The sequence below is a fragment of the Uranotaenia lowii genome, chromosome 2, assembly GCF_029784155.1.
Source record: "Uranotaenia lowii strain MFRU-FL chromosome 2, ASM2978415v1, whole genome shotgun sequence".
In the NCBI taxonomy this organism is placed as follows: domain Eukaryota; kingdom Metazoa; phylum Arthropoda; class Insecta; order Diptera; family Culicidae; genus Uranotaenia; species Uranotaenia lowii.
In genome coordinates, this window is record NC_073692.1 from 3429797 (window position 1) to 3443797 (window position 14001).

General features: G+C 34.4%; 2 protein-coding genes across 10 annotated transcripts; both read left to right on the forward strand.

The window, feature by feature from the left end:
* Positions 1-1638: 1638 nt before the first annotated feature.
* Positions 1639-3015, forward strand: LOC129747892 (male-enhanced antigen 1-like). Of its 3 annotated transcripts, XM_055742276.1 has the most exons (4): positions 1649-1682; positions 1831-1892; positions 2402-2754; positions 2822-3015. In XM_055742276.1, exons 3-4 carry the CDS (start codon positions 2422-2424, stop codon positions 2960-2962), a joined length of 474 nt encoding a protein of 157 aa, XP_055598251.1. In that variant the 5' UTR covers positions 1649-1682; positions 1831-1892; positions 2402-2421; the 3' UTR covers positions 2963-3015. The 3 variants fall into 3 exon arrangements, with proteins under 3 accessions (XP_055598250.1, XP_055598249.1, XP_055598251.1); XM_055742275.1 differs by having other exon boundaries at positions 1639-1892; XM_055742274.1 differs by lacking the exon at positions 1831-1892 and having other exon boundaries at positions 1639-1790.
* A 1382-nt stretch (positions 3016-4397) lies between these two features.
* On the forward strand, positions 4398-11707 carry LOC129748526 (serine/threonine-protein kinase NIM1-like). Of its 7 annotated transcripts, none has more exons than XM_055743174.1 (9): positions 4398-4553; positions 7867-7948; positions 9511-9614; positions 9678-9777; positions 9841-9952; positions 10016-10172; positions 10237-10434; positions 10500-10653; positions 10719-11707. In XM_055743174.1, coding segments are annotated over exons 2-9 (1749 nt in total). In that variant the 5' UTR covers positions 4398-4553; positions 7867-7947; the 3' UTR covers positions 11642-11707. The 7 variants fall into 7 exon arrangements, with proteins under 7 accessions (XP_055599149.1, XP_055599153.1, XP_055599154.1 ...); XM_055743176.1 differs by having other exon boundaries at positions 4404-4752; XM_055743177.1 differs by having other exon boundaries at positions 4442-4492.
* Positions 11708-14001: the final 2294 nt, after the last annotated feature.

Here is a 14001-nt window from a genome sequence, read left to right on the forward strand (position 1 = left end):
CAAAGAACAAATCCTGTTTCAAAAATTATTACAGACCCCGTTTGTTTTTGGCAGCACGCCCGAACATTTAGTGTTGCCAAAATCGAACGTTTCCAAAATCAAAGGTTTTTTTTCTCATTTTTTTTACTAATTATGTAATATGGGAGAGTGGGGAATCATGGGCCTTTTTTTCTATACTCCATAACGTTTTTATTTTATAAGATAAAATGAAAAAAAATTGGTATGGTTTTTTGCATTTCTAACGTATCATTAGACTTTTTTTTTAATTTTTAATAATTCATTTTCCCCAAGTTCTGACTGTTTTAAAAAAAGCATTTTTTTTGGATTTTGAAAAAGTATGGGGAATCGTGAGCCATCAAATATAAATTGACCGAATGACATGCAAAGTTTATGAGTTGACCCAAAACTGTAATTTCATAACTCATTTCGTTATTTTAAAGTAATTTCAGATGAGGAAAGTAAAAAGAGAGTTGTGTATTATCGAAAAGTTTCGAAAACCTGGCTCGCGAACGTTTCTGCAAAATTCCTTATATAGGATGGACAAAATATTTTTCATAACTCTTCATTTACCAGAAAAAAAAATTACAGAGAGGAAAAATGCATTTTAAGTTCAGAATGTGTATAAAACATAAAAATATAGGTGGCCCAAGATACCCACCAAAATGTGGCCCACGATTCCCCACAATCTATGATTTGCAAATAGGTTGCGTTTGTGTGACTTATTGATGTTCAATCAAAAATTGCTTTTCAACATCTATTCGTTTCTTCTACCCAAAGCACTCTAGCTTTGACCTGCGTCCAACTATCAGTTTCATATTCTTTTTCATTAAAAATTCTACTCAGTTTCTATAAAATTTGCCGAAGTGCTAATTCTGCGTAAAATTAATAGGATTCAAATTCAGTATTGTTTTGTTTCAAATACCAAGTTTTCTCTGAGTGATGACATTCAATGTTAGGATCTTTAGGAACAAATAAAAAAAGCATAAAATATCCATGATGCCCCAATACAGATGCATAAAATAAGCGATAGACGCGCTCGCAATCAGTGAGAAAGCAATCCCTAAGTCAAAGTGGAATTTCCACTGAGGAAAGGCTTTATGCCACCTTAAATAGATTGAATTTATTTTTCCCTTTTATAGGTTTTTCAGGTTTCAGGTAAATGATGAAATCCTGGATAAAAAAGGCTATTTACAATTTTCCCGTGTTTGGATAATGTGCCTACCCCCATTCTGATACCTGAAGCAATAGCCTTCACTCCAATTTCACTCAGATGAGCTGTCATTGTTATGGAAATCTGTGTAAGAATAAGGCCGATGACCCGCATTCAGTAAGTCAGGTCTAAGCGATTCACAAACATTTCCACCGAACGCGGTTCGCTACACAAATTCGCATCGCATCGCGTACACTATGTCATCGGCCTAGGAGGTAGCTTTATTCTTTTGAGCAGTCCAAAACATAAATTACAAACAGTTTCAGGGCCAACGGGACATTTTTCTAAATTTCTGTTTTGCTAAAGCTAAGTCCCACAAACAGAAGGCTTTGTTGATAAACAAACTCCTTGAAGACAAATTGTAAAACCAACATGGCTGAATCAGAAATTGGCCATATCAGAACACCTCCTATAAGTATATACACATCTTGGTTATCACAAATGAAGAAAAAGCTGATACAATAATAGAAAAGTAAAACCTGAGTAAAACATAGCATATGCGTACAGCAAAATTTTATTGATACTTAAACTGATTTATTGACCAAAATCGCTGCTTCAATAAATTTAACTATTTAGCTGGGTAGGTTTTCTAATTTCTAATATCGGTTCTCCAATTCCAGAAAGTGATATCGTCAGACTTGTTACATTTGGCATAATTGAAGTCGGAGCTAGCAGTACTCATGTAAGGATCGATGTATTTCGAGTAACTTGTTTCGTTGCTCTTGATATCAAATTCAGGTCGTTCGATAGCTTTTCCACAATGGTAACCAAATCTGAAATAGTTGGATCCTGAGGGCATTGCAATGGAATCGTATTCGGTATTTCGTTGATGGTTGATAATAATTAACTCCTTCCGCATACGAGGTAGGGATTCCTTGATATAGTCTAATCGACGGACACAGTGAACGAGCTCGGCATTCTCAGAGTTTGCAGGAAACTGAAAACGGACCAACAATTCATAAAACTCTTTTTTTTGGAATTGCACTAAATTATACAAACCTTTCTCGTGTATTGTTGTCTAGTTTCTGTAATGTTATTGCACTTTGGAGGAGTTTGAAGATCGATCAACTTAATATAACTTGAAGTCATGTTGAAATGGCGAGAATCAATATATGATTTGTTGCTATTTATCATCCATAGAAACGTCTAAATGGTGTTTGCATAGTAACTAATAAATAAACATGCTTCTAGATTACTCCAGAATCATTGAAATGGGACTGCCAGAGCTACCCGGATCTAATGACAGTGATGAACACTTGACAGTTCACGAAAACGACGCCATTCACATGGACGCTGTGAGCGATGAAAGTGAAAACGAATTTGCCAATGAAGGTGAATATGATGGATACCAACCACTTAATAAAGATGAAGAAAGCGATATCATAGGCGATGAAAATATGGATTTAGATGCAGAAATGGCAACTAATGATCATTCTCGAAGATCTGATCAAAACACACCGAGGGATTTCCTCAATTTAGATGTGTGGAACGCTCCTAGACCGAATATTCTCAGTATCGACCTTGATCCGGTGAAAACTGAACAGGTTAAGACAAATAATGTAACACACTAGGATATCAAAATAACTGATCATCCATTTTATTTTGTGCTAGATCGTCAATGCAATGGCTGGGTTCAATCTACCTACCACCTCTGTTCCAGAATGGGCTATAGGGGTTCCGGAAGAGCGATGGAAAGAGGAACTTTTACAGAGAATTCGCTTACGACAGCCGAATAACGCCGATAACATTTAATATAACATAGAACATTTTAATTTTTATTCAATAAAGATCTATTTTCTGTTTAATGATTTAGCTTGATATTTTTTAATTGAGAATAAGAATAGAACTCGCTGGTAATTGATACAAATTAATAAATTGTTAAATATATGTACCTTGACTTGAAATTTAATTATTCAGGCAAGTTTTTGTCTTATTTTGAGGTACAGTTACGAGTTAAAGTTTCGTCATAAGAGAAGTGAATTAAGCCTTGCTCACACAAGCAGTTGGTAGCACTATTTTGGTTAAGAAATGATCTCGAGTTTCCCGAAAACCCCTGTTCTATTCTATTTTGTTTACTAATAGAGGATTTTAACGAACTTGGTCATCTGCCCACTGTTTCGGAAACCAAAAAAGCTTCCACACAGTTCAAATCACCTCCAACATAAATCCTATTATGGACCGTCCACAACATAGGGGTAAGAGGGGAGTTTAGATTGTCCACGCTGGTCAACGCAGAGGGGAGTAGAGGTTTGGGTCATGTCCACGTGGACATGTTTATAACTAATATTTTCGAACGGCAAATAAGTATATTTTTTAACATATAACTAGAAATTTAAAAAAAAAAGTTATGCGTTCAAAGCAACATTGAACCTTAAATTTTTATTTCAAACTTTAAGTAGCGATTAATGTTCGGAATTTAATAATTTCACCGCTTGAGCCGTCAATTCTTATAAATTTATCTCGAGCAAATATAAGTTGCTTTCGCACGTAATTTAGCTTAAAATTTGGCTCACATTTTTTAATGCCTGAGCTTACGAAATATGGCTGAAGGAGGGGGGAGGGAGGGTCAAAAATCTCATTTTTAGCAAATTGCTGCGATTTTTTTTTTGGTTTTTCGTTACAAAGTTCGGTTTAGACAAGGCTTGCTTTACCTACCAAAAAAATCAATGTAGTACTTTTCGATACAATTTTCAAAGCAGTGTACAAAAGTGCTTCTTTTCGACACTGTTATGATTCGGAAGGAGAAAACTATAAACTGATATTTCAGGTTGGAAACTCGGTTTTGAATGGTATTTTGCGATAATGCAAAATTCTGTGTATGCAACTCTTTTTTTTTTTGAGAAAAAAAATTTATGCAACTCGTTGCAAAACTCGATTTTTTTAGCACTCGACGTAATTATCCTACTCGGCACTTCTTGCAACATATTGCATAATCAATTAATCAACCTACAAGGAGCACATCTCAACAAAGAACCGCGTGTGGACGACCAAGCCAATGACTGAAAATTTCAGATCAAGAAGATCGGGGACTGTTCTTTTGCAAGCAAACAACAGTGTTTGAAATTTGAAATATTCATAATAATCACACAATTTGTACATGAGACAGTCTTGCGTTAAAAGGCAGCATAGCATCTTCTCTAAGGCATGAACATTTCCAATTTTGAAGGGTATTCTTTCATTCGTCTTCTACACCTTTAGTTCCTACCCAGCTCTCCGAGAGAGCACAATTCGGTTTGTGTATCATCAATCAGAATGGTTTTATTTTTAAAAATTGATTGTTTGGTGAATTTATTTTCCGTCTTTCATACATATAAATGGTGATAAGTGATATTAACAGTGAGATGTATGATACGGATTTATTATTTCGCGAATTTTCCTGCACTCATTTGGCTCTTTTCGCACCATTTACCATTAATATGCTAATCATCGTTCTAAAAACGAAAGCTAGAAGTAGAGCTACTCTCGCTAGACACTTAGAAATTAAATTATTAGAAGTAAAACTATGGATCAATGTCTATGATATAACAACATTCATAAAAAAGGTGTATATCAAAATACCCTTACAAAATAAATGAAAAGGAATAAAAATATCAATGAATTATACTTTCTCTCACATCACTTCTATGTGAGTATTTCTGTATTTTTTGGCTTATCGGTTGTTGTTAACACCGATGGAGAAAATCTCAATCATCTTTAATTCTTTTGATTAGAGCTTATTAGTAGTGATAAAAGCAGCTAGATGTGTTTTTTTTTCCTTCATGCTTGACAACACGGTGGAAACATACAGTTACACGTTACTTCCTCTGAGAAAATCCTCTTCACTTCTTATAACATTTGCGTGTGTCAAAAAAAGCTAGTGACCCGGAGGGAGTTCTACTTTTATTTATAATCGATAATAATGCGGTAATATAATTCAGCGGGAAGGCGAATGAAAAACCGGGTAAAACAAACGTCTTATTTATGTAAAACGATTCCTAGCATGGCCATTGATTGATGAAGCTCATGCTTTTAGTTTACCTGATATTTTTTACGAAGCAGTCGAAATGTGCGCATATAATTTACAGTGCCTTTTTTGTAGAAATTTGAACATTTTTAATATGTTGAAATTTAAATTTGAATATTGACATTTTATAAAACTCTAATCACAACTCAGGACATTAGAATGATGTTTTCATAGAATTGGCAAGTAAAATAAATAACAATTCGATCCAAACGTCTGTAACGGATTAAAATGTTAAAGAAACTTTTTTCTTTTATATGCATATGTATTAGGACCATTTTGATTTTAAGTTAAACTTAATTTTTCACCCAGGCGGTCCACTGAAGGAGGCCTAAAAATAATTCAAAAACTCATCGAATAAAACAATTATTAACTTGAATGGCAAAATTACACCGCGTGATTATAAAAAAAAATTTATTTATTTTTTTTTAAATTGTGATATTTTGACTACGGAATATGTTATTTTTATCGTTTTTTTTTCATTTAGGTTAAAACCTCAGTATTTTCAATTTGTCGTTTAAAAAAAAATTATTTAATCTTTTTTTTTATGCTATATTTTTGGACGACCCTTTAAAACCCTTTGGGAAATAAAGTCTAAGATGCCTTTTAAACATAAAGATGGGTTACAAAGGCGTTTGAAACTAATTTTGATTTATTTTGTTTACCAATTCTTGAACATTCTATAGAAATTTTCTTTAAAACAGTGGCGATATTTGACAAAAATACATCTTAATGATCTTGTCTTACACAGACGCTAGATCCAACCAAAAAAATTCCAGAATATTAACATGTATGGAACATTTCCTGAAAGTTGACACTTGAAAATCACCAATGATTCACTTCGTTCGATCAATTAGAGTTATGCTGAGTTTCGAAACTTTTCCACTGATGTATAAAATATAAAAATTTCATAAGTACAGTCAGTTATCGAACAAAGTTAATTGCTGAATTTTAAGTGAAAATTCCTATATCTACACGTTGATAGTTTATGAATTTTTAAAATTTTATTATGGATCTAAATTAGGAATTTTTTTTTAACGAACCACCGTCATTTAAATAAGTCACTTTACCTTAACAGTGAATTGCTAGAAAACTTGTACAGAACAATTCCAAAATACACTTTTTCACAACAACTCTTTTTTCATAGTAATTAAAAGTTATCTTATTATCAGATTGATTAACTTCAAGGAACCCAAGATTCAAATCTAGAGTTTGTTTTGATTAGGTCGTACGAGCCACCTGACTTATTTTGAGAAAATCGCTGCTAAAGTTTTGCAATACAATTTCAATTCTGGTATTTCTAATGTGACTTAGAGTTGTCTGAAAAATTGATATGCGATACAAAAATATATGAGAAATATGCCAGGGTACAATGCAGGCCTAAATTAAGATGTTCGGGTAAAAACGTACTTAAGACCTTTGCAATACTTTTTTGGCTTTTTTTTTTTGTTTCGATTATAGTCGTTTTACCATCTTTATGGCATTCACGACTTTATCAACGTTGCAGTTGGCGGATCGTTATTGAAAAACTTATCCGGTACAACTGTGTTCGATGTTTACTCTTGGGCTCGAACTCGCGGACATCGGCTCAGGAGACAACAGACTTGCCAACTGAGCTATATCACAAGCCCATACTTTTTTGGCGCAAACATCGCGTATTGCTAATTTATAAATTTTATCTCATGAGATGATTTGTTTTTTCCTAACCTTCGCTAATTTCAGCTAACTTGCTTCAAGTACTAAAGTGCTAACATGATATGATTCCTCTGGGATATGTCTCAATGTTTTGCATGAAATTCGAGGAAACTCTAGTTGGTAATTTTTCAAGTATCTCGAGAAAGAGCAATAAAGAAAGAGTACTTACATTTTAATCCCTGGAGTGTTGTCTGGATTCTCGCGGGTGATATATTCTCTACAGAATTGGTGGGAGGGCCTTTTTCCAAATCACTAACATTGGAGTAGAGCAATCTCCTTTACACGTCGGTTCATCTGCTTGGAATCTTGCTGTGATGGACTGGCATCAGGTTCCTGGTGAACGGGAAATGATCGGTTACTATCTGTGACTCTGATAATCCGATGAGAACTGCAGGAACTCATCTGAAGCATTGCTTTTAAGTTAGCTGCCACTGTATGGAGAAAAATCATCAGGTTGAAAACAATTTTAGACATATAAGTAACATTGTTTGAACTTACCCAGGAGAAAGGTGAAAATTTATATCACTGCGGTAGTCAGAACAACTATTTTAAACGATTCCCGTTAAAATGAACAAACTTTCCATCACCCGGCAATGCATTTTCTAACAAAATGCATAAGGACACAAAAACCAACACGACGAACTGTTGATTTGTGTAGGACAGCAGTAGTTGATAGCAGTAGGACATTTTGAGTTCAAAGTAGAACAGTAAGGGTCGAAAAAGCAGGATGTCTGGTAAGCCTTTTCAGGAACCATGATAATTCGTGAGAACCGTTTACAAGAACCGTGCAAATAACGAAAAGAAACCATGCTAAAAAAACGTGTTAGGAGAATCAAAAAAAACCAACCCGTGTAAAAAAATCCTTTGTGGAAACCATAACATCAAAAAACAATTCATCCTTCATACCTAGGTACTAATTAAAATCTTTTTACGTTTTGTAAATTATTTTGAATTTTTTCAGCGCTATTATTAAATTGATCTAGTATGCTGCTTTCTAACGTGCGATTTCTATGTTAAAATGTACTAAATGGAATAATGAGCTAGTGAGTAGTTAAACATAAAACATATAACACGGAATAACAGACGTCATAATGATAATCAGCTTCCATTCAAACATAAGACCGCTGCAAAAATTGACTTTTTCCTCTCATGTTTTTTCGATGCCTCCGATGGGTCTCTTCCAATCAGTGTAAAATTTGAAACGATTTTGTTGACTCCTGTTTCCTGGTTTAGACACGTTTCAATTTTGTATGGAAATTTTTATGAAATAAGAAATTTTCACATATTAAATCATACAGGAAATTTAAATAAACTAGATATGAAATTTGTCTTTAATTATATTGGTTTTGCCTATTCGTAAGCTTCATTTTTTACTATCATGAGAAGAAGCTAAGAATTCTTATACTCATTTCAAAAATAAAGAATCTGGATCCATTAAAAAGTATTTAACAGTGCAGGCTCAGCTTGCTAAAAGATTCAATAATTTGATGAAATGTTGTAATAAAAATTAACAAATTCATTGGCTATGTAAAGCAGTTTTTGCTATTTTTTTAATATTTCCATCCCACGATAAAGCAGCTTTCAAATAAGCAAACATAAACGCTTTAAAATAAAAAAAAAACATTTTGTTTTTTGTTATACAACTTTGAATATTTTTTTCTTGGTTACAAGTTGTTACTTACAACTTAGGTTTATGGATTGTTCACATAAAATTTACTAGAAGCACCGAGGAATGCTAATCATCCAAAGTAATATTTTTTTTAATTAATCTCTGGTGATTTTTTAATGAAAAATTATCTTTTCCCATACAGATTTCTATATAATATTTAAACTTAGGGCAAAATCAGAACTGAATAAATTGCTTGCAAAAAATGCTACTTCTGGCAGCAAAATTAACCAAAAAAGTTATGAGAGGTGTGAAAATTTTTGAACCTGAAATTTCCATACAAAGTTTTCAGCGGTCTGATGGACATGTTAACGAAATGATAAAAATCGTGTTTTTATTTATTAGGTTCAAATCAACAAATCACACATTGATCCTAATGATATTTGGAAAAAGTATAGTTTATCATGAATAACTTCTGTTAGTCTGTTATAAGACCGGATCAAATTTGAAATCCTTCTTTTCTCTCTTCGAGTTGGGACATTTCGAGGGAGAGGGTGTATATAACAATATTAATAATAGAATTCCCCTATTCTTCTATTTGAAAATCGAAAAGGGGAGGGGTGAAGGTGACAAAAGAAGAATCTGATGTTTAATCCGGCCTAATAGAATACAATAAATTCCCTCAACACTATATTTAACCTACTTCAACATGCACGATTCCCATTTGAAAAAATATTGAAAAGAGTTTAAATGTATCAATGTCGAAAATCATAAAAACTTTCAGTAAGCAATAGACGTTTTCGAGGTTTATTTTCTTTTCTAATTCGCGTACTATAGCAAACGTTCGTAGGAATTGTTACAAAAAAAAAACAATAGTCTACTATTTTCTGCTTTAATTTCTTCAGTTGGGAATCGTGTGTGTGGTTGGTTTTTTCCTGCACCAAATTTAGTGTGAGTGTTCTTCTAAACAAATATGCTTTTTTGACATGCATTTCCCAGTGGAATCAACTTCTGCTAGCAGAGCAGTAGGAGTGAGACCAAAAACACCGGCGTATCAACGGTATACGACAGCGCTACAAAATGACCCCCGATGTTCACAAGAGGTAATATAAATAAAAAACTGCCTGTTTAAACTCGATTCAATTATTTAAATTTTTGTATTTTAGGTGGCCCTCGGTCGGAGAATTGGCTTGTATCGCTTTTGTGGCGATATTGGACGAGGAAATTTTTCCAGGGTCAAACTAGCGGTACATCAACTAACCAAAGGTAACAAACGTCGCACAAACGCTCGAAAAACTGAGTACTTGACCCTAAATGAGTAAATTTTAGATAAAGTAGCCATTAAAGTAGTTGATACTAGTCGCCTAGATGCTAAAGCTCTGCGTATGTTGTCTAGAGAAGTCACGAGTCTTGAAGCAGTATTTCATCCATTCATTCTAAGGTGAAATATACTGAACATTTTAGTGAATGTTTGTGAAAAAATTCTTAACATTCTTCGTTGCAGACTATTTGAAGTGATAGAAACTTTAGGCAAGATTTATCTCATTAGCGAATGGATTCAAGGCGGAGAACTGTACAGCAGGATTGCAGACATTGGTCCACTAGAAGAATCTCATGCTTCCATATTATTCTACCAACTTCTCATGGCTGTTAAACATCTGGTACGGTCCCTACGTCGTCTTTTAAGTGATATGGGATTATCAAACTCTTTTCCACTTTTTTCAGCATAGTCTTGGATACGTTCATCGAGACATAAAAGCTGAAAATGTTTTGATGCTGAGTGAAGAGAGAATCAAACTAGCTGATTTCGGTTTTAGCACTCAGTTGATAAATGGACCTTTACAGCACTTGGATACATTTTGTGGATCTCCACCATATGCGGCACCAGAACTGTTCAGTGACGATCATTATATAGGCGGACCTGTAATTCTTATTTTGATTTTTGTATAGAGTGATCGTAACCTTGTCTTATTCATATATTTTCACAGGTCGACATATGGGCATTGGGCATTCTGCTATATTTTATGCTGCAGGCCAAAATGCCTTTTAGGGCATCGACAGTACCATTATTGCGAACTGCCGTGCTCAGAGGTGATTTTGAGATATCGACAACCCTTAGTTTACCATGTAGCAGATTGATCCGTGAGTAAAATGCATCATTAACACGATCTAACGTGGTTTGACCAGGATTTTTGCAACCATTTTAGAACGCATCTTGGTACACGCACCAACTCGTCGTCCTACCATCGAGCAGCTGTTGAAGTGCCAGTGGTTCGAATACGCACAAACAGTCAAACCTGAAACCCACAAAAAACCAGCTCATCATGCAAGCCCCAATACCAGTAGCCAACATAGTGAAGTTCCTATTACTCAAAGAAAACGTTTTCGTTTTTTTCCTACTAGAGGCCAACGACGACAATATTCACCAAATCAGTCATCAAGCTTTAAAAACATAAACGCTGCCAATCAGACTAATGCGGAGGACACAACGATAATACGAACAATTAAATGCTGTACTAAAAGAGCGAACAGCGTCTTAGAAGAAGACTTCCTGAATCCCATCGAAACTGCACGCCCGAGCATTGGAATCGATGTGGTTAACAACAATAGTAACAGTAACTTCCGCGAACACGTGGAAAACGCCTTATCAAAAGGTCGAAAATTTTCTTTTAGTAGACTGGTTAAGAAGCGGATAGGTCCGCTAGAACTTTCAAGCTCACAACAGAGCACGGATGGTAATTCCAACTACAATGGAAGCGATTACAGAGAACGTTTGCAGAAACTTGTGGAAGATGAACATGGAATATTTGTGATGTTTCCAACGGCATCAGAAAACAATAATATGCATTCCCACGAGAAAGAAACGCGTCGGTTGATGGCAAACCTTGGTATCGATAGTGATATGATAGAAAAATCCATTCAAAATGGACCACGTAGTGACATTGTCGGAATATATAGAATAGTAGTACACAGAATGCAGAAAGAGCATTCGATCGTCAATCTGACGGGGAACGCATTCAGTTCTGAAATCAAGTCGAATATCAACCAAAGTAAATGTGATGAAAAATCGTACAGCGATAAAAACACCAGCACAAGTTTTGCAAAAAATATAACTTGTGTCATATTGTAAGAATCTGTTATTTTTTTGTTTTTTAATAATTGTATGGTTTGAAATAAAATATTGCTATAAGTTAAATATATTTTTTACTAGCTGATTTTACCCGGCCTTGCTCGGGTTCACATAAAATTAAAATCGAAATGAGTCGTTTGACTTTTTGGAATTTGGAAAGCCTTTTCATCATCATAACAAATTGGACCATGTTTGGCCATGTGAGCTTTGTTAGTTTTGTTTGTCTTCTTAAAGTTTTAACTGGGATTATGAGCAAAGTTTATCGTTTTCATATTATTGAGTAACTGATAGTTTTTAGGTTTGCTAATAGAACTAATTTCCCTTGAATTCTTACCCATTCTATCACGAAAAACATTTCAATGTAAGGTTGCCAGGTTGCCCGGATTTATCCCGATTTGCTAGAAAATTCGACTCATAATTTGAGGTAAGTCTGGTCCGGCCCGGTTTCCCGGATTTTGTTGCAAAAAGCCCGGATTTTGCCCAGATTTAATCACATCATTCTTAAAACGTAACATAAACTGAGATTTAATTATAATAATTTTTCATTTTTACGTTCAGAAAGAAGTTATAAACTGCAATTTTTCGAAATAATCATGACTCGTATTTGGAAGCTTGATATAAATCTGCTGACGTGGTTTGTTGAAAAAAATATTGCAAGTATATGTTTCGTTATTTTTACTGAATAATCCCGCGGTTTTGACCAAGTTTGCCCGGATATTGCTAGGATATCGGTTTGAACATTTTGAAATCAAATGCTGGATTTGGCCAGGTTTTCCGATAAAATTGGCTGGATTTGTCCGGTCCCGATACGGCAATTCTGGCAACCTTATTTTACACCCACCATTTTTTAGGAAGCTTGAATTGAATTACCATTTTTTTATTCAAATGATATCATTTGATTATCATTTGGTCATCTAGTGAAAATCCCATGTATTAAGCTTGTAAACAAATGTTAACGACCTCTTTTCAAGATCTCCCCGTAGAATGGAATTCCCATTTAAGTTTTATTTTGTACTTAGAAATTTCTAAATAGATTTCCGCTGAAACCTTATAAAAGACTTCCTCTGCATGTTTTCAATGTGCTTTTTAAGTTCTCTTATAATTGAATGAAAGAATTGAACACATCGATTATCAATAGTAACTTGAACATTTAAAAACTTACAAATGAAATTGAATTGTACAAAACTAAAAACTTCAGATTCAATTACTTAAAGTCTCGGCCGTTGGATTTGTTTTAAGTTTTTGGATAAAATGATCGTTTAATTGTCTAACTCCTATTGTAAATTAAATTCCTACACGGCAATCCAAGTGTTGAGATCGCAGCCTTGAACTTACAACCCTCAGTTTTAATAATTGTTTCCCTATGAGGAGTTTCGAAAATATGAAAATAGATGGTTCCTTTAAGCTGGAACATTAGTTTTCAGTCCAAATAGTTATTCAACTGAAGAATCTCAAAATATTTCTAACAGGCGAGTACTTTTTTGTATCCTAAATGAAAGCTCTTTATTGCAATCAAATGCCTCGCCCCGTACCACGTGCTTTGAACAGTAGAAAGAAAAACACCCGCCAAAATTTCTGCTTCAAAATTTTTCTGCTCAGCAAGCTTTGATTTGCTTTCCAGTACTCATGAACTTTGGATGGTCGTTTCTAATGCCTGGCCCATGGTGATGGTGAAAACAATCCCGCCAAAGGAAACGAAAATTGGTTGACAAATGGGTGCCATGACTTTTAGTTCGTGGGAATAAAAACGTAAGTTGTATGGGAGGGTCCCTTTTCTTAGATGGGAGGGGCTCAAAACTATTACCTCGACCTTTCTCATGTCCGTTTACATCACTGTACCAAATTTCAAGCTGATTGGTTAAGCGGTGTGGATTTGTATAAGGTGCATATATATATACAAACATATATAGCCCAACTCATCTTTATATATTAGATAAGATATTTGCTTCCGATGTCCACACCCAACGTTTGTACACAGTGAATTTTTGCCTCGATTTCCAGTAAAAAAAAATTCTGGAAAAGTCCAGCAATCCAATTTTTTGCTGAAAACTAGCAAACATTCCCCGTCTTGCCGATTTTTCCAGCATTTGATCTGCATTGCTGAAAAACAAGCCATCGATCAGTAAAACATGGATTTTTTGTTGTTTTGTCAGTTTTTTTCCGCTGTATTTGAAGACTGTTTGTCTTTTCAACAACGATAGTGACGGAGTTGCAAGGAGAAATTATATTTGACAAATGATCTTTCAATAAATATGATTGACATTGTTTTCCTTCATATTCCAGCGATGAAGCGATTTAACAAACACACAAAATTCCACTTAGCAAAAGATGACTTTCGATTAGGAATTTTGAATAATTTT

Coding starts and splice junctions, on each gene's coding strand:
- LOC129747892 (XM_055742275.1), top strand. CDS start 2,422: ATGGGACTGCCAGAGCTACCCGGATCTAATGACAGTGATGAACACTTG. Junction 2,755..2,821: donor ATCCGGTGAAAACTGAACAG/GTTAAGACAAAT, acceptor ATTTTGTGCTAG/ATCGTCAATGCAATGGCTGG.
- LOC129748526 (XM_055743174.1), top strand. Junction 9,615..9,677: donor ACCCCCGATGTTCACAAGAG/GTAATATAAATA, acceptor TTTGTATTTTAG/GTGGCCCTCGGTCGGAGAAT. Junction 9,953..10,015: donor TTTCATCCATTCATTCTAAG/GTGAAATATACT, acceptor TCTTCGTTGCAG/ACTATTTGAAGTGATAGAAA.